This window comes from Microchirus variegatus (assembly GCF_963457635.1).
Source record: "Microchirus variegatus genome assembly, chromosome: 16".
Classification (NCBI taxonomy): Eukaryota; Metazoa; Chordata; class Actinopteri; order Pleuronectiformes; family Soleidae; genus Microchirus; species Microchirus variegatus.
Genome location: NC_139817.1, coordinates 20982540 through 21007246, shown reverse-complemented (window position 1 = coordinate 21007246; position 24707 = coordinate 20982540). Strand labels below are relative to the sequence as shown.

Here is a 24707-nt window from a genome sequence, read left to right as displayed (position 1 = left end):
GGCAGTAGCACGCGTTCCGCAAGGGCACTATTTATTTTATTCGAGACCACCATTTTAGGCCGAGTCGAAAATAAAGTACAGAACACATTCGTGCTTCCACAAAACTCTACCAACGAAAATAGGAAAAAACAAACAGCGCAATCATTTCCTCATGTCGCCTGCTCAGACGGAACAAATCTCTAAACTATATGGATGGGATGGCTGCTGCCTCGGTAACAGGGTACGTAGCGCACCCTACGTATATACGTCTTCTTCCGGGAAACGCAAGCGTGACAGTTTGTTGACTGTGTGTCACGCGGTTGTACTGTGACTGTTATTTTTTTTTCAGAATGACTTCCAGTTCTCCTTTGGTAAAGAGTTGGTTTAAGACGTAACCAAGTAAACATTTTAGCGTTTTATAGTATCTGTGTACATGGAGATAACCACTCTCCCAGGGACGAGTTTTAATAGTTAAAGGTAAGGCAAAACCAAACTTTGAACAAGATATGCTAAGCGAATGCTAGCTTAACATCACAAAAATGCGTGTAATTGATAGGGTGAGGAGGAGATTGCTGTTTTGAATGAGCCACAGATGTCTGTTTACTGTGTGAAGACACTGTTGACAACGCTTGTCTGAACTGTTCAACCCTTTCTGTTGTGTTTTACTTTAAGGTTTGAGCTCTTACTAATCTGATAGTGACCCAAGCCTGAGTTGGACGACCATGGCCAACAACAGGGATGCCATTGAGAGCACCCCTCTCCTGGAATCTTCTGGGAACAGACCTCCACCACCGTCAGTCTTCCAGGGCAGACGACTAGCATGTGCAGCCATTCTTCTGGCTGAGTCATTAGAGAGGATTGCTTTCTACGGCATCACATCCAACCTGGTGCTTTTTCTCAATAGCAGTCCTTTTTATTGGGAGGGCACGCAGGCGAGTCAGGCACCTCTGGTGTTCATGGGAGTCACTTACCTGATTTCACCATTTGGAGGCTGGTTGGCTGATGCATACCTTGGGAAGTTCTGGACCATTGCTGCAAGTCTGATCCTATATTTTGCAGGTTTGGTGTTTTTTCCTTTCATTTCAAACGAGGACACCAGGATACACCTATGTGGGGAAGAGCTGGCATTTCCTGTGCAACCTGCTGAGTGTCTGAGCACCAACAGTACTCCTTCGAGCAACATAACCTGCCCCGTACGCGCCGCATACTGTGGGCCTGCAGTCTACAGTGGACTCTTCTTAATTGCTTTGGGTGTGGGTTCTGTGAAGTCCAACATCACTCCATTTGGGGCAGATCAGGTAGAGTATGAATAGTATCATATACATATCTCAAAGTATTCATTTAGAGAGCGCACACCTCTGCACTCTAAATGAGTGACTGCTCAGTTTCCTGCAGTGTAAATCCATCCCCCCATCTCACAACTCAACAAGAATCTGGAAATGTAATCATTTATTTTGTTGGCTATAATCCATCCCTTACCTTGTTAAGTTGTGCTGTTTACTCTACAGATGAACAGACAAACAAAGATACAGACAAATCATTCCCTAAACATAACCTGCTTTGTGGATTTAATGAAGAATGCTGAACTAGCAAAATACTTGAGATGCATGAAGAGCTCTGAATAACATTTTGTGTTCGATGAGGCCTGTGTAAGATTGGGAATGCAGTCAATGTGACATAAGGGGTGTCAAACATGTGATGGGATTTCTGTTGCATGCATTATGCATGCTTACATAGACATACATGGTCTGGATCATCACGGCCAAACACTGTGGACATAATCATTGGGTCAGGGACAGCCTTGTCACTCATACAATGTATGCAAACAAAAACACAGCAATGCAACAATGAGAAGTGAAACACAACACATTCAACAGTTTGGTGACAACATAATGTCAGATTTTCCAGAGAACCGACACCGATTAATTAGAAGAACCTAATTGGAAGGTTGAGTAATGAGAACGTGTATCAAGGGGATCATTGTTCCTCACAACAATTGTATCAGGAGTATGTAAAACCTTTCATAGCAGATTGGAAGGGTGAATACGCTTGGTGCATGAGCCAACTGTGCTCATTACAAGATTTTCTCCCAATGCCTCTTTTGATCATATTCAAAAACACAACATACAGTATGGCATATGGAAAAATCCATATATTGGAGTAAAACAAAAGTGATACACAGAAACAAACAGCATTGCACAGCAGCAAACAACATAAAAACAGCAGTACACAGTAAAAAATATGTTTGCTCAGTGCCAGAGAGCATAAAATAATTATAGAAACATGCAATTACTTTGATAAAACTTTCCCCAAGTGCTGAATGTGAAGTATTTGATTGTTCCCACAAATGCATTTGCTGAAAGCACTGATGATTGGTTCTGTTTCTGGATTTTCAAATAACATTACTTTTATTATTTGAATTCTGTTGCAACCATGCTGTGTGAATCTTGCATTGTTCAATGTGCATTTTCAATAGCAATATGCAGGGTAAGCATAATAATCATATTGTTACGGCTTTACTGAGGCTACGGCCCCTGGCCAGCAGAGATGCTCTAAACGGTTCCTTCTGGGAAGATCTTAAAGTTAGGACGTAAAACTAAAGCAGCATTCAGAACTGCGCATGTGAAGTTTCTCAGCCCATGATCAGTGTTAAATTTAGTGGGTATATTCTGTTTTTGGAGGAGGGTTAACACTGACACAACAACATGGTACATTAAATGTTTTTTTCTTCTCCCGACAGGAGAAAAGGCCTGAGGGGGGCACTTTCTCTAATTGATCTTGTGTCAAATATAAATTCTGGAGCAGAAAAAGAAAAAAATACTAATTTTAAAACGTATCACTGCAGGAGTTGGAAACTTGGGGCATCACGTGACATTGTAACTGTCACTGCACAACCTCAACAGTTAACTGTAGCTTTAAAAAGATAACAAATAAAAAAAAATTATGATAATTAATAAAAGACATATCTGCTTCATCACACGCTGATAACGTCTTTTCCTCTGCAGGGATAACTTAATGTGGAATGGCTCAGCGCCATTATGATAATAATATTATGTGCTTGCGCAGACAGTTAACTAAATTTATTTCTGTTTCGGTAAGCTAACGGCACAGGATATCAAAGCAGATTCTGTAAAAAATACTCACAGCCACAGTGGGAAGGTACAGAATGTTGATTATTAACTTGTATTTTATTACTAAAAAAAAATTAAACCTCTTTCTGCTTTTTACTTTTACTAGCGCCATATAGCCATAGTCCTTCCTTGCTGTGCTTAGTCTGCAGAAATATTTCACTTTTAATTTTCATTGCTGTCATTTTATCCATTTATGTACATTCACATGACATCTTTGTCAGTTTCAGCGTATGATCGTGGTTCCTCTTTTTCAGTGCAGGTTGCCTTTCTTGTTGTATTTTTGATGCATTTGCTTCCTATTGAAGTGCAGATAACAGTCAAAGATATTCAAAACCAATGACTCAGATGTAGCAGTATCTAGAATTTAAATTCCTTTCTCTGAGATGGCTTTTTAAGCTCCAATGTGTAATTTCTGGCGTACAAGAAGGGCACCGTGTTTCTCTTGGGATGAATCGAAGACACTACATGTATATTTATGATATTTTCTCTATAAGTAACTCTCTAAAGCTAAAAAATCAGCTGGAAGTTTGTGAGTGACAGAGATGCTGCTGTGAAAAAGACATGGCTTTTCCCACTGCAGCGAGCAGTGGCTGCTTGCACGAGTCAAGAATCTGACAATAGGGAAGTCACTTTTTCTGGGTGTTTCTAGGCATTTTCAACCAAGGAGGTGAGCAGTAACACCAGACTGTCCCCTCTCCTTTCTGAAAGGACGATTCTAGGTCCACATTCCAACTGTTAGCAGCCACCTCGCTGTATTAGTGTAGCTGTTATTCTTCCACCTTCCCTCCATTAGTCTGGATGTGCACAAAAACACAGCACAGCTTTACTGAGATACATGATAGTGAACGTTGTGTGGAGCTGATCAGCTTATTATTGTTCATTGTATGAACAAATTTTTACAATGGCTTGCATGTTACAAAGATTAATTTATATTTTAAAATTACTTTAACTTTAAAGTGGACCTAGACCAGAAGTTCCTATTAACGCTGTTTTTTGGTGTGTATCTGCGTCATTACCTTGTTTATGAAGCCCTGAAATTTCGAAACAAACAGTTCAGCCATTGCTGAGAACGCTGTGTTTATTGTGATCTTGGGGCTCAGCAAGATCTCTGAAAATCCCGTAATAGTTACGTATACAGCGGTTCTCCGGAGCAGCAGATCGTCCTGCTCCGGGCACTAGTCCGGGCACATCCGGTTGCGTACATTGAACCGCAGAAGAAGAATAGCGTCCGTTGTGGAGATGTGTCATGAGCGACAGTGTCTTCTGACTCTGGGTCTGACTCCGGGTCAATGTCATAAAAGGGACTGCGGCGGGGAGTCGTGACGAAGCTATTTTTACTGTTAAAACAATGTTTTGATAATGAGGCGCAGTGCATCCACCGTTCCAGAGGGGGGAGCTGCGCTTCTGAGAGTGGATGTGCTGAATAGTGCTGGCCAATCACAAGACTCTATCTTCTGGGGGTGAAAGTTCACTCTGAAACATTGCGGCTGACGAACAGCGTCAGAAAAGAGGATTGCAATCGGCTCGTTTACAGCAACTAGGAGGTTTTTGACCATAAAAAAAAGTTAATATATGTAAGTAGACCTCCATAACTAACATATATGTGTAACAGGACCACTCTATGTGACCTTTAAAGTAAGTATAGCTTTAAAATAATATCCTTGAAGAATCATTTTTGTCATTGTGCTCTGTATGTAATCGCAGGTGAAAGACAGAGGACCAGAGGCAACGCGCAGATTTTTCAACTGGTTCTACTGGTGCATCAATTTAGGAGCCATCGTGTCTCTGGGGTTCGTGGCCTACATCCAGCAAAATTTCAGCTTTGAGCTTGGCTACATCATTCCGTCAGTGTGCCTTGGCGTCTCTTTTTTGGTGTTTCTCTTGGGCCGAACTGTCTTCATCACCAAACCTGCTGATGGCAGTGCCTTCACAGACATGTTCAAGATCCTGAGCTTTGCCTGCTGCTCCTCAAAACCCAAAGAACCGAACTTGCTCCGGTGAGAACAGCATATCAAAATTATGTGTGCCACTATATGACAGTTTATACACATCTCTCATAGATTTTGGATAGAATAAAACCATATTATTATGCAGTAAAAGTAGTAAAAATGCCTTAAATACAACACACAATAATTTGCTTCCATCAGTCTCAGTAGTAAGTCTCTTTTCAGCAGTTTTTCGGTTACTTTTTATGGTAGCGTTAAGTGGCATGTGACCAATCCAGTGATGTAACGCAGCCAGGTGTTTTTAGTAGATGTTTTTCCACTGGTCGAGACATTTATCGTCATTCACTGCAGTAAAAAGTTATTCTGAAGTACAGAAAGTGCCAAAGGATCATAATCTGTTAAAAAAAAACTGGCCTTAAATATGCTAAATTGGCCCAAGGCAGTCTCTCCTGAGATGAGGATTATAGGCTTTAGAATAACATTTGTTTCCTGTCTCTAGAAGCTGTGAGATGTTCACAAAGACGGCTGATTTAGTCTCCATTTACAACTTATTCTTATACTTGTACAATTGGTTATTTATTCAATGCTATAAAGTAACATTTATTTGTGAATATTATTTGACTAATATTTTTTAAATCTTTTTTTATCCATGTGAAGCAACAAACCAACACTATTGGACAGTGCCAAAGTGAGCTATGGAGGAAAATTTTCTGAAGAGAAAGTAGAAGAAGTGAAAGCCCTGGTGAAAATCCTCCCAGTTTTCTTTGCCCTCATCCCGTATTGGACCGTTTATTTTCAGGTAAGATCAACCTATTTTTTAGTTGAATCAAAGTTTATGATGGATTCTTCACATGAGGTGAAATAATATGAAGGAATTGAAGCGTCAAGCTTTTTGGATCTAGATAATATATGCACATAACATTAGAGACGAAATGTAGTTACCTACTGCTAATTATAAAGTGGAGAACTATTTCATGCTGAGACTTGAATCTTGTTGTGTTGCAGATGCAGACAACGTATGTCCTGCAGAGTCTCCATCTGAAGATTCCTGATGCGTCCTCAAACAGAACTGTGGATTCCCACCAGGTAAGCAAAAGTTGAGACACACTCACTCCATGTAGCTGGTGATATATCGTTGATTTGTTAGTCTCACATAATTCTATTTATCGAGCTCTAATCTGCCTTACAAATAGAATTATTAAGTAGATATAACTAGTCAGTGGGTCACTGAAACAATGGTAGACAACAGCTGGAGGCAGCAGTAAAGGTTGGTAATGCCTCAGGATTAAATCAGACCTGACTTCACAAACTAATGCCTTACAGATTAGCGACCTGGCTGCGATAGTATTATCAGATGCAGCGCCTGCACTTGATTCTCCCTGCTGCTTACTACTTACCTCAAAAATCATATATTTTAGGTTGATATGAACAGCTTGTGTGGTCTGCTTTGGAGAAGGTACTTTGTACCGACTTCATGGAAATATGAAGTGAAACACTGGTAAACCACACAACCTAACGTTAGTGTTGTTGTATGACAATTCACAGTAATATTCATTGAGACTTGGGACGTCGTTTAACTCGTCTGGCATCGTTTTAAGTTAAAGAACAATATTAGCTTTTTTTTCTTCCCACATATCCTGTATCGGCTATCAAAAACAAAACTAAACATTTCGTCTACCAGCCTTAACACTTAAAAGGGAAGTGAGATTAGATGCCTCTTTGTTTTGCTCCCTCATCTCACCTGACTACTTTCAGTTGCTGTGCTAAAAAAACTACATCCTGTTCAAGGAAACCAGGTTCCATCCTACTTCTACTACAACTATAATACTTTAATGATACAATAATAATAATTATGACAATAATAAAATCTTGGATTCATGATGTTTGTCTTAATTTTAGTGGTATGTATAAGCAAAGTCAACTCATCACAGAGGATGTAAAACACAACGTTTAAGATTATTTTCTTATCTCTCTATTCTTTATGAATGCATCCATGCAGTGCATATGTCTGACTATATTTTAGGAAGTGGAAAATACACCTTCCCTTCCACAGAACTGGGCTTGCCTGTGCCCATCTGTTATTCGCTGTAGGATTTCCTTAGCAAAGAAAAATGTCACCTAGCATTTTATATAATTTTGAATAAGATAATATGCAAACAAGGGAGAATAAGACTCTCTAAGGAGCTGCGTACAGACTGCCAGCGGTAATTCAGCGAAATGGGAATTCAATTTGAGAATAAACGATGGTATCAGAAGTGGTAAACCAGAGACACACAAGGAGCTGAGATGGCTCTTGAAATTTGAATTGCAAATAAACATATCCAGCAGTTTTCAGTCTCTACGTGGTCTCTCTGTGAGATACTGCCTGAAGATGTAGACACTCTTTATTCTCACTGTGGATTTTTTTTCACCTGATTAACATGTCATCCAGTCTGTTTGCTCAGTGTAATTATTCCTGTCACATATTACTCTTATGGTAATACAGCTAGAATTGTGCTGACACATTTTAATGATAATGACTATTTTAGCAGTAATAATATCAACAATTCTGACGTTTGTTCATTAATAATACATGAATTATGACTTTGAATTGAATAAATTATTTTTTCTTCTTCTCATTATGTTTAGTTTTGACCACATGGGGGTGCCAAAGTAATATCAAGGCCAAAACACACACACACACACACAGTAGATAACGCACACATGCTCACTGATACAAGAGCTGAACTGTGTTGGAGTGCATAGGTACCCACTGCAGTTTTTTATGCTTTGTTGCCTTTTTATTCAGTTTTACCTCATCTCTCCTGCAGATGACGTTCCGCTTCCCAACTGCCTGGCTCACCATGTTTGATGCAGTGCTCATCCTTATGCTGATTCCCCTGAAAGACAAAGTGGTGGACCCCATCTTGAAACGCCGTGGCCTGCTGCCCTCGTCTCTGAAGAGGATTGCAGTGGGGATGTTCTTTGTCATGTGGTCGGCCGTGGCAGCGGGTGAGAACAGAAATCACACAATTAAGCCAGAAAAAAACACCAAGGACACAACAAAGTTAGTGTGTATTTGCTCTGGTAAATTCCACATGTAATCAATGCTTGGAAAGCACTAAGCAATTAAACTGCAGGGTCTCATCTACATAATGTTAGTTAAAACTCTAATAATTAGAAGAAACACCAGGGAGAAAATGATTGCTGATGTGTTTTTGATCTGCTCTAATTATGATTAACAAATTTGGTGAATATTATTTCTGAACTTTGCTGTTTTAATGGGATTCAGACAGTGATATTTTCCACCTGCGTTATTTGTTCCTGATTCAAAACATTACTTTTAACCCTGCAAATAGGGACCACCTACCCACCCACAGTGTAGAACACAGGGGGAGCTGTTGCATCTTACTTTTTGGTCCTGAATCACTGCACTTAAATGTGGCAGCACTGCTCAGTCCTAATTTATATATATCTGATATGCATATATGCATACATAGATATCTGCCACATAGATTATGAACATGTAATTAGTGACCTATTAGATGTTGAACATGCACTGAATCAAATTAAATTAAGAAACAAAAGTTCAACATAATAATTACAACAAACCCTTTTAATGTGATATATAATTCCGTCATCATTTTTAATCAATTCCTAATGTACCCAACAGAGGTCATGGCAGTTCTTTTCATTGTTTGTTTTTGTTTTAACATGTGATTTTGGTAGCAGTAGTATGAATGAAAAAGGTAACATTAACAAATATTTAGACCCTATAAATCTGCATAACAAACATATTCAGTGTTTTTGTCTTAATTAAGTTAATTAACAGCACAGCTAGATACATGTAAAAGAGTAAGAGAGGTATAGTTTGGGGTTTAAATTTCATCCAAATTCTTATAAGGTTATGGTGAAAGAGACACGAGGTGAAGGAGCTTTCAGACCGTCTGGGCTGAGTTAGTGAAGCCTGACTCAGCCCATCAAAAACATCCTTTTCAATCAGCGAGTTGTAGTAGTAGGGCTATTAAACAAATTGGAGGTGTCTACTTTTCTGCTGAAAGCAATATTTTCTTTTCAGAGGACATTAGCAATCTTAGACAGGAAGGTGCTCTAAATTGTTGATTGCAGATGTTCTGAAGCTATTCAGGTATTTACTTTTCCATTTGGCCTCTTGAAAGAAAGTGCAGTCCTTGCATTTGAATTCAGGCTAAACAAATTCTGCATATTGAAAAAAAAAAAGAAGCAATTTTGAGCCCTGGTAGTGATGAGAAAGGGTTTACAACGGTGCAATGGTGTGGTCATTGGTCACAGATCAGTCGGCGAATACACACAACTAGTGTGGAAAACAGTGCTGACCTTGATTCTAAGAATCGAATCAGACGGCTGGATCCAGTCTATACAGTGATGCACTTTGTGAGTTATTGAGATACAGTGTTAATGAAATTCTGCCTGCGTCTTATTGTCACAATTATTCATTCAAAAATAATTTCCTGAGCCTGTGTGCTGTTTATCCCCAGGATTGCCTTGCTTTATATTCATTCTGTCATCACACACACACACAGCTGGCATCTGCCTGATGCTGTTAATGTTGTGGGTTTTTTGAACTGTATTTCCCTCTGCTGGCTTCCCTCAATGCTTATCTGCATCTGTCCACTAGTTGACGGCTGTGAATGACTAAGTGGTGGCGACATCTTTCGCTCACAGAACAGCCAGTTAATCAAGTTGCATGGTCAGGCTTCCTCTCTGTGTCCACGACATTGGGTGTGTCACTGCTTTTCAGCGCTCAAATCACTTTCATCACTCTGTGCAAGAAATGTGCAAGGATGATAAAACTAGTGTGGTGATATTTCACAGGATTTCATCGTATGCGCTGCCTGACACACATGGCACAAGGACAACTGGACCTCCCTGTCAGTGCAAAGGGACAGCTGAAGATATTCTGTCAAAAGGACAGTAGACAAAATCTGATCCCCTTTTCTTTTGTGTCCCAGCCTTCAAGCTCACACTGGGCCCAGCTTTGTCTTCTAGTTGAAGAAATATCTTTTTTTTGTTCAGCATGTAATCACAGTCACTCGACTTCATGGTGCTTCTTTCAATGGCCTGTATATGTGTAAAAACATATATTTTTTTATTTTTAATAAAAGCTGGAGCAATAGTTTGAGGAATTGCACTGCCTGGTCTGATGTGTAATGTTTAGTATGGGAAATAAAAGCAGAAATATATGTGTTTTGTAGTGTGAGACTTGCTCTAGGCAGCCCAGTGGCCCTCGGTGCCTGAGATGGACGGCTGGTATTGTAGACTAGTCGGATTACAAGGCTAGAACTCCTCTCAAATACAGCATTAAGTGCAGTTTTGATAGGAGACTGTTTCTTGGACTTATCTGGGAATAGCTGCTGGTTATATGATAATAGCTTTCGAATGAAGCTCTTAGGAGGCAGTAGGGGTTTATGACAACTGCTTTGCTCTTATTATTGAACTGTCTGCACGGTTCCATTGCTAACTGTCATAATATGGAAGCAAGCAGATGTGATCTTAATGAAGTGGTGGTGTAGCCTTAAAATCCTTAATGGACTGTCACTGCTTCCTCTAACTCTGACTGTGTTTGGCTGTTTGTTGGCTTCACATACTTATAAATACTTAAACAAACATTTTTTTATCCTGACTGGAAAATATAAGCCTTTAGATTTACCCAAATCCCTGTTTGCATTTCTTAATTATCCACAGTTTGTTGCAGCTTTATAAATGACATGCTTCACTCTCTGTCCATTTCTTTTTCCCTACACTCAACAAACTTTTTGCATGCTTTGTTTTCTGTGTTTGTCCCTTCAGGTATTTTGGAGACCAAGCGCCTGGAGATCGTCAAATCAAATGGTACCATTGACCAGGTGCTTGGCAACGTTATCTACTACGCGGCAGATTTACCCATATGGTGGCAAGTGCCTCAGTACGTGCTGATAGGAATCAGCGAAATCTTTGCCAGCATTGCAGGTACGGTTGTTTGACATTTCCTGTGGAATTTGTAGCTTGTAGATGCTCTCATATAATATATGGTGCCTTGGTCAGGCAGACATGACTTAGATTAGCAGCAAAATACAATGCACATCCATCTACTGAGCTACTGACTCGCCTTCACATTGAGCCAGTCTGAATGGACTGTGGGGAAAAAGCATTACAGACAAAATGCATAAACCCCTTTCTGAACAATATGTTCGATTCATTGCCAGACTGCAGCAGCTTCATATGTTTCTGGGTTAATGTGTTTGTGGGTTGTATTGCGTAAATAGTTCAAGATGTTGATCGAAAATGTGTTTTTTTTTACACCCCACTGCAAGAAATTGTCCAGAAAATGGACATTTTATAAATAAGGTGTGAACAAAGTAGCCTCACAGCTGAAATGATGATTAAGCTCTGCATTCACTTTGCCTTTGCCTGCCAGGGAGTAGTCTCACATTAGCCCTGCTCATCTGCTTGTTGTCCAAACAGATAGAGTGGATAATAAGTTGAATAAATACACATATATCTATTTAATGCTGTACCATGTATCCCTGTGGGTATAGCTGAAATTGCTACAAATTTTACATCACAGGATAAACTTTTCACCCCCATATTCACTCAGCCAGTGTGTGCTGGACATTTATCACTTGAACCTTAAAAATGTCCCTGCATATAGAATATTGCATCTCAGTGTATACCCCGCGAAGAGAGGGAATGAAAGGTAATATATTAATTGCATTTGCATTAGTTGTGTTGTTCAAGTTCAAGGCTCAATTGTCCAATTAAGATCCTCACTTGGCTGTTACGCTCTTCTTGGGCACATAATACAATCAATACACAGAAAATAACTATTCAAGTAGTTCAAGGATGACAGTTAGATTTGCATGTAGACCAAAGAGGCAGAAAATGAGTCTTTAGCATCCTAATGTGACCGGCACACATGAAGTCCCAATTTAAGATGAATTTGACTGCAGACTTTAACGACAAACCCTGGCTCTGTTGCAATGCTACCAGACAGTGTATTTCAATGAAAACAGGCATAATCTCCGAGGCTGTATGGTGGGTTTATAGCAAAAAAATCCTACATTGGATTTCAGTTGCGATACTGTACATGATCTTGTTGAATTTGGTCGATGTCTGCTTTTGGCAAATTTCACAAAGAAGCATCACATTAAAGCAAATATATTCTAATGCCAACTATTTCTGTGAACCAGACTTATTGATATGCAGCATTGCCCTCAAAGGCCTAATATAAATACATCTATTGTTTCCATGGTACCAAAAGGTATATAATAGTTCTGCTGGTTGTCACATCTCTCCAGTGGAGTAAATCATCCAAAATGATCTGCATACCAAAAGACCAGCAGGAATGATTGGGACTTAAGTCAACTCTGTGAAATGTCAAATGTTACACAACAGCCAGAAACTCTGAGACGAGCATGGAAAGGACAGCAGCAATATGAAAAAATGGCAGCTTGTATCTGCTGTTATTTATCCTATAATAGACTGTTTATATGTTTAATTGTAGTCTATCTATCCGTCTGAATGTTTTTCCACTATTGTCATGATCATAACTTCAGGCCTCAATTATCGTAGTGATCTGACTTTGTTAGAGCCTCGGGCCGTGATGGAGTCTTTTCCTATTACTAGAGATCATGTTGTTGTTGTTGGCTCTTCCATATAGCCCTCACTTTATTCCTGTAATAAGATTGAAGATTGCACCATTAATACTAGAGACTTTTTTTTCCTCTCCATTGTGGGAGCATTATCTGGTCGATTCAGTTAGTGCTATGTTTTTTCAAGAATGACCATGTGTCATCTTTGACTATAAACTTAAATTTAATTTAATTTAATTTAATTTAATTTAATTTAAAGAAAAAAAAGGAATTCCATTCAGCTTCTATATAATGCTGGGATTTCAGGGTCCCTGTGAAAGTCAGATTCAGACATAAAAAAGCTATAGGGATCCTTAAAATAAACATGTTCTCTTCTCTCCCTTCATACTATCCCACTGGGTTTACCTCAAGGAATATTGGCTGACAGAATTGTGATATACTGTACGTCGAGTAAAGAGGAATATTTCCCCTTAGTCTTCTGTTTGAATACATTTGTTTAACCCCCACAGGTCCCATCAAACTTCCTTGCCGCAATTCCCAATCTTAAAAGACGATGGCTGTTTCTTTGTTTTGTTTAGTTTTTCTCTGTTATATCAAGTAATTCCACCTTTTTGTCAAGAAAGGTCAAGCTGTTTGTTGTGTGTGTGATGAAAGAATGCCACTGATTGTATCTAAACGTATTGTTCTCCTGGACAGGCAGGAGCTGGATTTAACATAATGTTACATTTTTAGTCTTTGCATTCTGGTAGAGCTGCATCCACAAACCCCTCATCAACCTTTGCACTCCCTGATGATATGCGAAGCTATTGACCAGTGTGTGTTGCTATTGAAAGGTTAGCTCAGGATACAAACACATGTATCTTTGTGAACTTCTGCAAAGGTCAAATTTTCCACTGAGTAATTACTTTTTTTTTTTTTTTTTGCCTTGATTTTGAGCTCTCCCTTTTTCTTAGTTATTTTTGCACACACACACACACCAGTTAATCATAGTGAATAGCAGCAAACTATTTACCACAATACTTTGTGCACTATCCCTTTCTGAGGACTTAAAAGTGAAATGTATTTAACTGCAGCTCCCTAATCTCTCCTGACAGTTGTAGCCATAGGGCCTCATTTGAAACATCACACGTTTGAGGTGCCATGAAATTATCATTGTCAGGTTCCAGGCAGGCATATTATTCACTCTTCTACTGCCTTTCTCTTGGTCTTTTGCCTGTTTTTGTCAGTTTGTTTTGTTCCTCATGACACAGCGATTCTTAGGTGTTGATGAGTGTGATACTGTGGTCTCTTGTTTTTACTGTGTGTGATACATGTCACCACAGCCCACTGCCACAGTGGAAAACTTGCCATGCATTTTAGTCTTCCACATAATATTCTGGAAGAAAAATAGTAACTGTCAGCAAAAATCATCATGTTATATGCGTACATGCCTCATTTGCTCCACGATCAAAGACTTGACAGTTCGGGTAAAGCTTAAAGCTAAATCCCATGGCGGTGCAAGCTTCATTACACTGTCACTGGCTGTAGCATATTAGACCTTTGCTTTCATTTGCTGGAAACGATGCCTTGTAAACAGTTTTTCATGCATCTCATTTTATCCCAGGTCTGGAGTTTGCCTATTCTGCAGCCCCCAAGTCCATGCAGAGTGCCATCATGGGGCTCTTCTTCTTTTTCTCTGGGATTGGCTCCTTTGTGGGATACGGCTTGTTGGCTCTTGTCTCGCTCAAGGAGATTGGCTGGATGTCGTCCCACAGAGACTTCGGTAAGACATACTGTAACTTAAACATTCAACATGAGCTGCAGGTCTTGCTTTGGTTACCAAAAAACATAAAGGCATCTTGGGCTATTTCAGAAACTTTACTTTCAAAAAGTTAATACAAATCATTGATTTGTCTCTGTTAAATGGTTGTTGGCCTGCAATCATATAACCTACTGTACCCATGTTGCTCTGCTCATGCTCTCACTTTACTTGACCAGTCATGAAAAAATTATCCAATTTTACTACACAAAGCACTCATTTTGCTCTTCAATTCAATGCTCTTACTCTGCGTACTTTGAAAATCCTGTTCCTCCAGTAACTTTACATTATCGCTGATAACTTTACATTATTTGCTCAGCCTCACTGTTCTCTTGAAGTGATTTCTACTTATTTTATCAATAACTCATTTAAAAATATATAAACATTAGGGATTTAATATAGAAAATAGACATGTTTAGTGTTTTTTAATTGTGGTTCCTTGAGGCACTGAAACAGTTGGGTAGTCCTTCACTACACTCTTAGAAATAGTCGACCCATATAAGGTTCTTCGGCTTGTCCTCATAGGACAGAACCTTTTTCATATAAAGGAACCCTTTTGGAGGGTTCCACCAAGAACCCCCCCTTATTCAGGAAAGGGGTTTTAAAGGGTTCTCAGGATCAAAATGGTTCTTACTGGAACCATTAGTGTTACCAAGAACCCTTGAAAAAACCCTTTCTTCGGGAAAGGGTTTTTCAGAAGCAAATGGTTCCAGGTAGAACCTCAGCCCTTGTAGAAGGACCCTTTTGGAACCCTTATTTTTAAGAGAGTAGGATGACAGTATCTGTGTTTGAATTTAGATCACCTCAATGCTCTCTCCTTAGACTCTCCAGTACACAGGTGATTGATTGATTGATTGATTGATCGATTGATTGATTGTGACTCAGTTTCTTGAGGACTGTCATCCGGAATTTAGCATTACAGTCCATCAAGCCTGCCAGTATGTACTGTGGAGTGCACTATTGACCTATCACACTGGCTGTATGTATGGACTTGTAATATAATTGTTTGTATTTATTCAGAACACGGACATCTATTTTCCAGGAACATACCCTGAGAACGTTCATAGCTTAAAGGTTTTCCCGTAATAAATACACATGTCGGACTAACAACAAAAAGGTTTGTGTAAATCTGTCCAAGAGGCAGAATGAATAGCGTGTTGGTGGCAGCAGATGGATGAGCTCCCTGGCAAGAAGATGCTCCCTACCCAGATGCACTTTTCCCTGAGCACTCAGTAAATAAGCCAACACTGTAAACTGTTTACCCACGAATGCCTAATAGCTAATTAATGTGTGCAGACAGGTAAAGGGGGTTGCTTTCTGTGATGAAACCACTGAAAGATGCTTGGCAAGCTTCAGAAATCCATCCTCTGCTCAGCCTTGCTTTACTTGAGGGACAGTTAAACTAGAGCCGAATTGCCCGTAAGACTTATTTCTGCTTTCTAAAACAAGTCATGTAAAAGGTGAGCTGTGGAAATGGCAAAAAAAAAAAAACCTTCTGGCCACTGATAAAAGACACATGGCACACAGCTCGGGCATTCAGCATAGTCAGGAATCATGCAGTTTGTTTTTGTGGCTGTTTCTTAGATTTGTTGGATGTTCTTCCACATCTCATGACTGTCTAGGTGGAAGGGATTGAACTTATTTCCATCACTGCGGGCAAAAGGGTGTGCAGTCAACAGCATCCTGGGTGAGCTGTGCTGAGTTGTAATGTGCTGTGCTGGCCTGAAGACAGATGAGCAGCATTAATCACAGGCTGGGGGTCTGATTACAGAGCCATGCTCCTCTTAAGTAAAGCTGTCCCTGCAGCATTGCATGGAGTTGTTACTGCTGGTCTGGCATCATGCTGGTGGATGCTCAGCACTCTGCTGTCTTACTGTAGCCTCATCTCCCCTCACTCTGCATAAAATAAGGTTATTTAGCATAAATAAGTATTAGCAGCTCCTCTGGAACTTGGTCACATTTAAGTTCTGAATTCTTCAATTTTTGAGATATTTGTTGAGATTCCATGTGACCGTTTACCGTGTGCCGTGTGATCTGATTATAATTGATCATGATAATTCTGATGGTGTGTATGGGTTCTGATTGCAGCCACAGCAATATTACAATATATTTATTAAGTTGGTTTAGACTAATATTTTATACTTTATACTAGTATTTTAGTTAGTTTGTGTGCACTTTTATTAAAACAAAATTAGTTTGTAATGGCCCCTTCACCCATTGCTGAAGTATATAAAAAGTAAATTATTCTGACTTTTTATCTCATAATTTAGACTTACTTTGAGGATATTTTTACTATTGGAGAAAATGGGCTTCCATAACCAGAGTGATATTGGAAAAGATAGAAAGATATTGGTATCCTGACAGACACAAAAAGTGCTATGTATAACTTTCATCATTTTGAACAGATCAGTCAGACACTAAGCACAGAATAACAAACACAAATCCAGAATATTTGCATATATGTTCTTGTTCCACTCACCTTAGGTGATCAGTTTGTACAGAAATAGATCTAAAACATCAGATTTGCTCCAAAGAAACAGGAAAGTTCTCTAAGTCTCAAAATATGAATATTTTATTGTTTCTTTAACTCATTTTATGTATAAAACATTGAACTGAATCATGAAGACATAATCAGCAGATTTAATAATGACAACACGAGATAAAATGCTAATTAAAAATATAATCTAGATTAGATACTGAACATAATACACAGGCTGTGGCCTGTGGTACTGTAGTACATAAATTGTTACATAATGATGTGGTATTTTTGCCACATCTGTTTACTGTTAACTTCTGTTAAAAAGTACGCTGAGGTGTTGAAATGATAGATTTTTCAAGTCTGTGCACGGCATCATCCTTTTCCCCCCTGCGTTACATCACACTCTTTTTATTTGGTATTTTCGATAAAGCTGGTCTAACACCATCTCATCCTTTTCTTTCAAATACCAACCTGGGCTTTCTTCACTAACCATTACCACAGGAGGAGGCTTTTGTTTCCCGAAAATGTTTATTTTAATTTGTTCCACCTTTTGTGTGGGAGAGACCATTCACTTCAACAAAAGAAGAGAAGAATTGTGAGCTGCTACAGTCACGTGACAGGAAATGGCCTTTTTCTTTGGTCAGTGTTTGAGTCCCGACTACTCTCTATGTCAAATGTCTGGGACGTGTCCAGACGTTCTGTATAAGATGACATTCACACATCCTGCTCGTGAAGTGTTTTATCACAGTGAAATGTCAGCGTTGTAATAGAAGGCGCTTTATGTCACATTCATTCTCTCTAAAGGGAACTATTTGAAATTGAATTAAGTTTTTACTCGGCAGAAACATCTGAGGGCGCATGAACACGGCGAGTTAACTATTTACCATTTACAAAATGAAATCAAAACGGAATCAATCATTATGTGTTTTTATGAAGACTATAAGAATCTGTAGCTGTAGCAAACATGCATTGTTTCCATTTGATTTCATTGTGAGCCAGAAGAGGGCACTGAATGCACTGAAGCATTCAAATGTTGGAAAGAAAGTTTGGATCAATTGATCAATTTTTTAAATGTTCAAATTGATATTGACATTCTCACACTGGCATGTGTTTATATCACTCACATATTTAACCGCAGACCTTCTTCTTATTGAATGTGATTACAATCACAAATCTGTCATTTACTCAAAAAAAAAGCACATGTGCAAACAGGATGTGAAAACCTTTTTACACTTGCCGTTTTTGTTTGCTCTAGTTCGTCTTTCTCATGTAGAATTATTGTCAAATATTTATGGGCTTAATTATTTATGTATTATTTATTGCAGCCAGACCTTGCCTAGTCCTCTCTCTGCAGTAATTAGCCTTCCATACTTTTTTGAAAGTGCTTAACAGCTAAGTTATTCTGGGGACGGGGGGAGGGGGGGGGGTATAAGAGGCAGCTCCAGACCTGGGGCAGAGGCAGCGAGGAGAGAGGGAAGAGGTAGAACTTAATGTTTACTGCAATTAGAGCGAGAATCCTCCCAAAACTAAAAACCTTGCACATTTCTTAAGGGTGATTCTGATAATTAGATGTTTCATTTCATTTAATTGTATTCCTGAAGTGTGACTAAAGACAGAAGGTTTGAAATCTAGCACAAAGGTGCAGTTCCAGTCATCTCTCAGAAAATGTCACTGGAGCTGTAATATTTTTTTTTTTCCTACAAAGGGGTAAAAAAAAAAGCCCTTAAAATCAGAATTTGTAACATGGCTCACGTTGACATTTTAGTGCCTGCCAATGAGAGAACTCTACATCCTACTCATACTGTATATTAATACTGTTGATGTTCTCACAGCTTACAGCTGTGGAATCGTACCTTTTATAATCCAGCATACATAAACATGTCTGTCCTCTGTTCGGTTTAATTCTTGCATTTTGAAAGCGACGCTGCTTTGTTTAATTAAGACTGCGGCAACATTATCTCGGTGTAGTATCTGTTTGAGTGAATTATCGATTGAAAAACACAAGCACCCTCACCATGAATGCACACCACGCCTTTTCCCCTCTCATGTTTTCACTGTCAAGCACATTGTTGTGCACGACATGAATTATTCAAAACGCTGCTTTGGTTTTGATCCGTCACAATTTAAATCCTTAGACCAGATTAAGATGACAACGAAATAAATTACAACTGCGACGGGGGTCAAAGTGTTTGTCAGGTTTTTCCTTTGCCACTCATTCATTTAACGCGTTGGCAGAACTTCACAGTCTGCCCTCGGCGCTCTCTTCCTAGATCAAAGGTTTCTCGCTACAGTGATGGCCCAGCGCACACGGCATTGACAAAGGATCTCTCCTGTCTGATGCACCCTATCATCACACTGTTTCTTTATTCCCCTCGATTTCTAATTATCCACAGAAGCATGCACACGCAGCTGAGAGACGGAGGGGAGGGGGGGGGGGTTATCTATAGGCACGATACGCATGGAGACATTACAGTGGGTGTGATCATGCAAAGCACAGTGTTTCAAAGTGAGTGAATCCTGCTCTTTGATTAGTAGCAAACGACACTGTGTGAAAATCATGAGCAACAAAGTGAAGCGTTCTGTGCTGACCAAAGAGATGTTGTGACACAGCTGATTCCAGTGGCCTTTGGACTATTCTGTGGCAATCACAGTTGTTGACATTATAAACATCACAATTGGTTTTTACTTTGCTTTTTCATGATCTCGTGGATGTGATTTGGAGAATTTTGCAACCACTTGATAACGATTGGCAGTTAATTAATCATTGATTAATTGATCGGATGTTTTTCATTAGCCCAGAATGAGCCCTTTATATTTATATCAGCTGTGCATTGTGCATAGCTGCTTTTATACTGTGTGCTTGTCAAATCCCTGCAGCATCTGAAGGCAGCAGGACAGGGACCGTACGTTTGTAAAGCGCCGCATCGCAGCGCAGTGACATTACACGTGGTCACCTGCTATGTTAACCATAATTAAATCAGTTGTAAACGACACAAGGCTGCTATGAAAGTTACCCGCGCTGCAATACACACGGGACAGGCCAATTATAGCTCTGTCGTGTAACTCCTGTTCTCTTGTTTATGCTTGAGACGTCAGATTACCTGTGCTCATTATTCTCACAGACGGCAACAGAAAGAAAAAAACACTGTTTATGTTTTATTCTTTCATTCATTTATTTTCCACTATCCCTGTACTTATTAAGTCGTAAAAAAACCCACACCATCTGCCACTGGCTGCAGATTTATTGCACTTCGCTTTCACGTCACTATGCTCTGCATCATCCTTACAACAATATGATTCCATTTTAATACGTTAAGCTGTTCTTCGAATGTCACACATTTCAAAATGATTTAGGCAAAAAAAATGCCAGACAAGAAAAGAAATCCAAATTCTTCAGGCATCTTGTTTTAGTTCGTGAGCACCATCTTGGCCCAGGGAGCAGACGGAGAATAAGACCACACTCCCGTACACTCACCCTGCAGAACATGAATGAAGCATTTCCTCCGTATCTGCTTAAAATCATGCGTGCTTCTCTGTCTCTGCCTATTTATTCAAAGTGACAGTTCTACATGGAGAAGCTAATGGGAGCTCTTTGAGAAGACGGTAGATTGCCTTGGGGCGCCACATTTACTCGTATGACAATAACGCAAGCTATACTGTAAGCTATAGGTATCTCATTGCCTTACATGGCATCTGCTCCATAAACCGAGACATATTCTTAACTGCGCTGCAGACGCATGGATAAAAAAATCCTTCTTTGCCCCCTCCAGCTCCTCCCAAAGATGTTCTCCTTCTCTGGAAATGTAGTAAACGGCCTAATCTCATGCTGTTGGCTACAAAGTCAATCGGCCTGTCTAACGTTATCAAGAGGACAAAAGCTGCTCTAATGCCAATCCAATTGTCACCGCACTCGAACAGCGGAAACGACTGTATTGTCATGAGCTTTGCCCTTCATGTAAAACCCCAGCAAGGCGAAAAAACAGGATTTGTTTTCCTCTCGAGCTTTGAGCTGAACGAGAATGACAACCTCACGTGCAACACAATTATAGTGTTAAAGGCCACTGGTTTAATCTCCCTGACCCCAAAAAATATGGAGATAATAAGTAGGGTTATATTATTTCAAGCTGGATTCACACACACATGGTAGAGACATCAAATCAAACCGTTCTCCTTTACATTGGATGAAGCAGCATTAAAGGTGCATTGTGTAATAAATCTAAAGCAACTGGCCATAAAATCCTGAACTCGCCAACAACAACAGTACAGCCAAAACATATTTTGCAGACTGCAAATGATGATTATGTTTTGAAATCATGTTTTGGCATGTGGCGCCACCTACCGCCGTCTACCAATCACTGCAGTCAGTAGAGTCTCAGCTGCCGAGCAACCACGGGTTTCCAGTTACGTCAGAAAACGAAACCTAAAAGACCTCGGTATTTTGAATTTGAATGTAGTAACTGTTTTTGGCCACATTCTTACATATGACAACTTTAAGTGTCGTCACACTGCATCGATGTGTTCCTCTGCTTTGCTCACAAGTGTCTGCTTGAGCATCAGCCAATCAAATCACATATGCAAATATCCCAGCATTGGCGCTAGGTAAGCGAATCATGTTTAATATTTAGCTCAGGCGTAGTGCACACTATGATAAGAGACACATTGATCACCATGATTTAAGCAAAATTAGCAGTGTTTAGCCTTAACAGACACTGATCTGCTAACCTCCAATAGCAACCCTCAGAACCAAGCGTGGGACCTGCCTACCATCAAGCATAAAGCCTTTGGTGTTTGTTCACAGATTCTGTATTTTAGTCCCAGCAAATCACAATGGAAGCATCAATTTGTTTTTTTTTTAATTTGTATTCCATCCCACAAGGACATAAACCGTTCTTTACCACAGATAAAATCTCACTGGGCCAAACATTTTGCTCGTTTTCTTTTCTGAAAGTGGAGTCTCTGAGTGTTTCCATGGAAATCTGATCTCTGATATTGAAGTAACAAGTGGCACTGATGCTGCTGCTGCCTGCCTCTGAATAATGTGACTGATTTATTCTCCAGATATCCAAAATTGTAATTTTTTGTCATGACACCTGTATCCAGTCCTGCTGAGTCTTGGTAAACCATATTCACTCACTCATTTTCTACCGCCAGTCCATCACAGCGCCACATAGAGACAAACAACCACCCACTCTCACACCTATGCTCGACTTATTGTTTTGTCTAATCCCCAAATCTCCATGTTTCATCTCTTCTATAGGTAACATCAATGACTGCTCCCTGCACTACTACTTCTTCCTCCTCGCAGGAATCCAGGGCTTAACCTTGCTGGTCTTCCTTATCGTCTCTGTCAAGTATGACAAGCAGAGGGTCAGAGCAGGAAGTCTCAGGCAGAGACGCATCTCCTCTTGACCTCATGCATCATATCCCACTCTCTCCCTCTCACCACACTTGCCTTCTCCTGTCATGTCACTCATTGCCTAAAGGTCCTGTTTAATGGGTACTTACTAATCTCATCCTGCAAAAGCTGAGGTTTACCTCCAAATGTGATTCTGTGGCGTTGTCTATCGATGTATTCTTTATTTATCTTTGTTTTCGCTTTTACGTTGTTTTTCTGAATGGTTCGACATCACTGGGTGAATGCACAGGTACCACTGAAAGTATACACTTCAGTCTCCTCTTTGATCATTTTTGCAGTTGACTTGAGGAGTTTGTTTCCATGGATAGATTTGAACAAGCACAGCTGTTTTTATTGATACTTCACCTTCTGTTTTCTAACAAAGTCTTATTTTTGGACTCAATTTGTACCGTTTTACAAACCCCTTAGTAAATGCGACCGTTGGCGGTTTCTTAATACATTAAAATGTGCATTAAATCTACCTTGACATCAGTATAATTTATTGGTTACAGTCACTGCTGTTTGCCTCCACCGACAACAGGTTCAGTTTAAATGATTCTACTTGATCAAAATTATATTTTTGTTTAGCTCTAAAACTGCAATTACATCCATTGAGTTTACATAAACCTGTCCGATAAATCTGTCCTCAATGAGCACGCATGAATGATGACAACTCTCAGAAAAATACAAAACAATTCAGGCGCTCTTGAGTGGAGGTTGTATTTGTGTGGCACAACATTTTTTGTGCTCACATTTAATGTGAGGAACAGAAAAAAAAAAAAGAAAAGGTTGTGGTTGTTCTGAAAAAATCCCATTCACAGTGACACTGAAGCTATTTTTAGCATTTTTGCCACAGAAAAACAAATCGCAACCTTCACAACACTTTTCTTTCAGGAACTTTTTCCACAGTGTTTCAGTGGATTTAGGGCTTTACCACAAACATGTTGAAATCAAAGCTGCTGATTAGTTGGTGTATTTATTATACTGTGATGGATTTGTAACAGCTTTAATGCAACAGGAACTGAATTTTCTCTAACGGTATCAGGGTAAAATGTCAAGTGACAAATTCTCCAGGAAAATGCAAATCGCTTCGGAATTGAGTGTTCAGAGTGTTCAGCCTGTGGTGTCAATAACGTTACATTTGCAACACAGCACATTAAAAGAAGATAGAATTGGATAGACGATTGGATATTTCTTGTTTTATTGCATATTTTATATTTGCTTTCTCATCTTAACATTCATTTGTACGTTTATTTTGGAATGACATAGTGTCAAATGATGCTGGAACAATGTTTTGTGGTTGTATTTGTCGCTAATAAAGTACATTAAATTGAAAACTGGCTTATGATGAGCAAATATTTGACTTCTCAACGACATTGTTTTTTTGTTTTTTTTATCTTGGAGCACTTAGCTGAAAAATTAAGGATTAATAGAAAACAAACTTCTTACTTTTATATATAACTTTGCTACTTTTACACAAAAAAAGGCCGACCTTGACACCGATTTCTGTTGCTCCCATGTTAAATTTAACTATTTAACAATCACAACCTGTGTCAGGCTGCAGACTCACAGATCTGAAGGCAGCGTATTTCGTGTTAGTTTCATCAGACAAAGATTGAAATCAACGCGTCATCACCGATCATATTTTAATGTCAAGGCCTCCTGGGTCATGACGCTGGTGAAGGGCTTTTTCCTCTTTCATTTGGTCAGATCGCTCACACACGTGTGACTGAGCAGACGGCTTGATGTTTGAAACCAACACAACACCTCCAGGCCATAATTCTAGTGCGGTGGCTTGTTTCTCATGTCGAGAGAATCATTTCTGACACACTGAAGCGGTTATGGAGGCAGAATTTTGAGGAAATAATACTGAATTATATAGTGTTGTGCTGGCCTTGTAATATTTTAAGTTGATATATTGTCCAGGATGTAAGCAAACACCAGTACCTTGGAGACAAAGCCCATCCTGCATTTATTATTTATTATAATTATTGCAGTTGTAGTTTTTCTAAAGTTCATTTTCACTTTGACAGAATCTATTTGCAAGCTTTTTCTCTCTGCATCTCAGTCACTGGATGAATTTTTATGAAATGTTCTATATACATGGTCTCCTTGAACCATCCTGTGACGTAGGACTTGTATCCGGATTAGACCTTTTGAAAAACCGGGCCTTGGTTATCCTGGCTGAATTTATCCAAGATCCGAATGTACAAAAGCAGGATATCTTATGACATAAGTTACCATGGAGACTTATCCTGTGGAGTTAGCCTGCCTGGGTGTGGGTTCCTCCCACTGATTGACTGAATGTGTGAAAGAAAGGCCCTCGTTTCAACCAGTTTATGACTTTAAGACCCACAATACTGTGACTTGAATGTAGTGGCTTCTTTCAA

At 39.4% G+C, this 24707-nt stretch overlaps 1 protein-coding gene across 1 annotated transcript; it reads left to right on the top strand.

Annotated features, from left to right (window-relative positions):
- The first annotated feature begins 318 nt into the window (after positions 1-318).
- Positions 319-23645, top strand: slc15a4 (solute carrier family 15 member 4). Its single transcript, XM_083903133.1, has 9 exons — positions 319-456; positions 652-1277; positions 4815-5107; positions 5714-5855; positions 6062-6142; positions 7867-8047; positions 10865-11023; positions 14249-14407; positions 22180-23645. The coding sequence occupies exons 2-9, from the start codon at positions 702-704 to the stop codon at positions 22329-22331; spliced, it is 1743 nt and encodes a 580-aa protein (XP_083759259.1). The 5' UTR covers positions 319-456; positions 652-701; the 3' UTR covers positions 22332-23645.
- The last annotated feature ends 1062 nt before the right edge of the window (positions 23646-24707 follow it).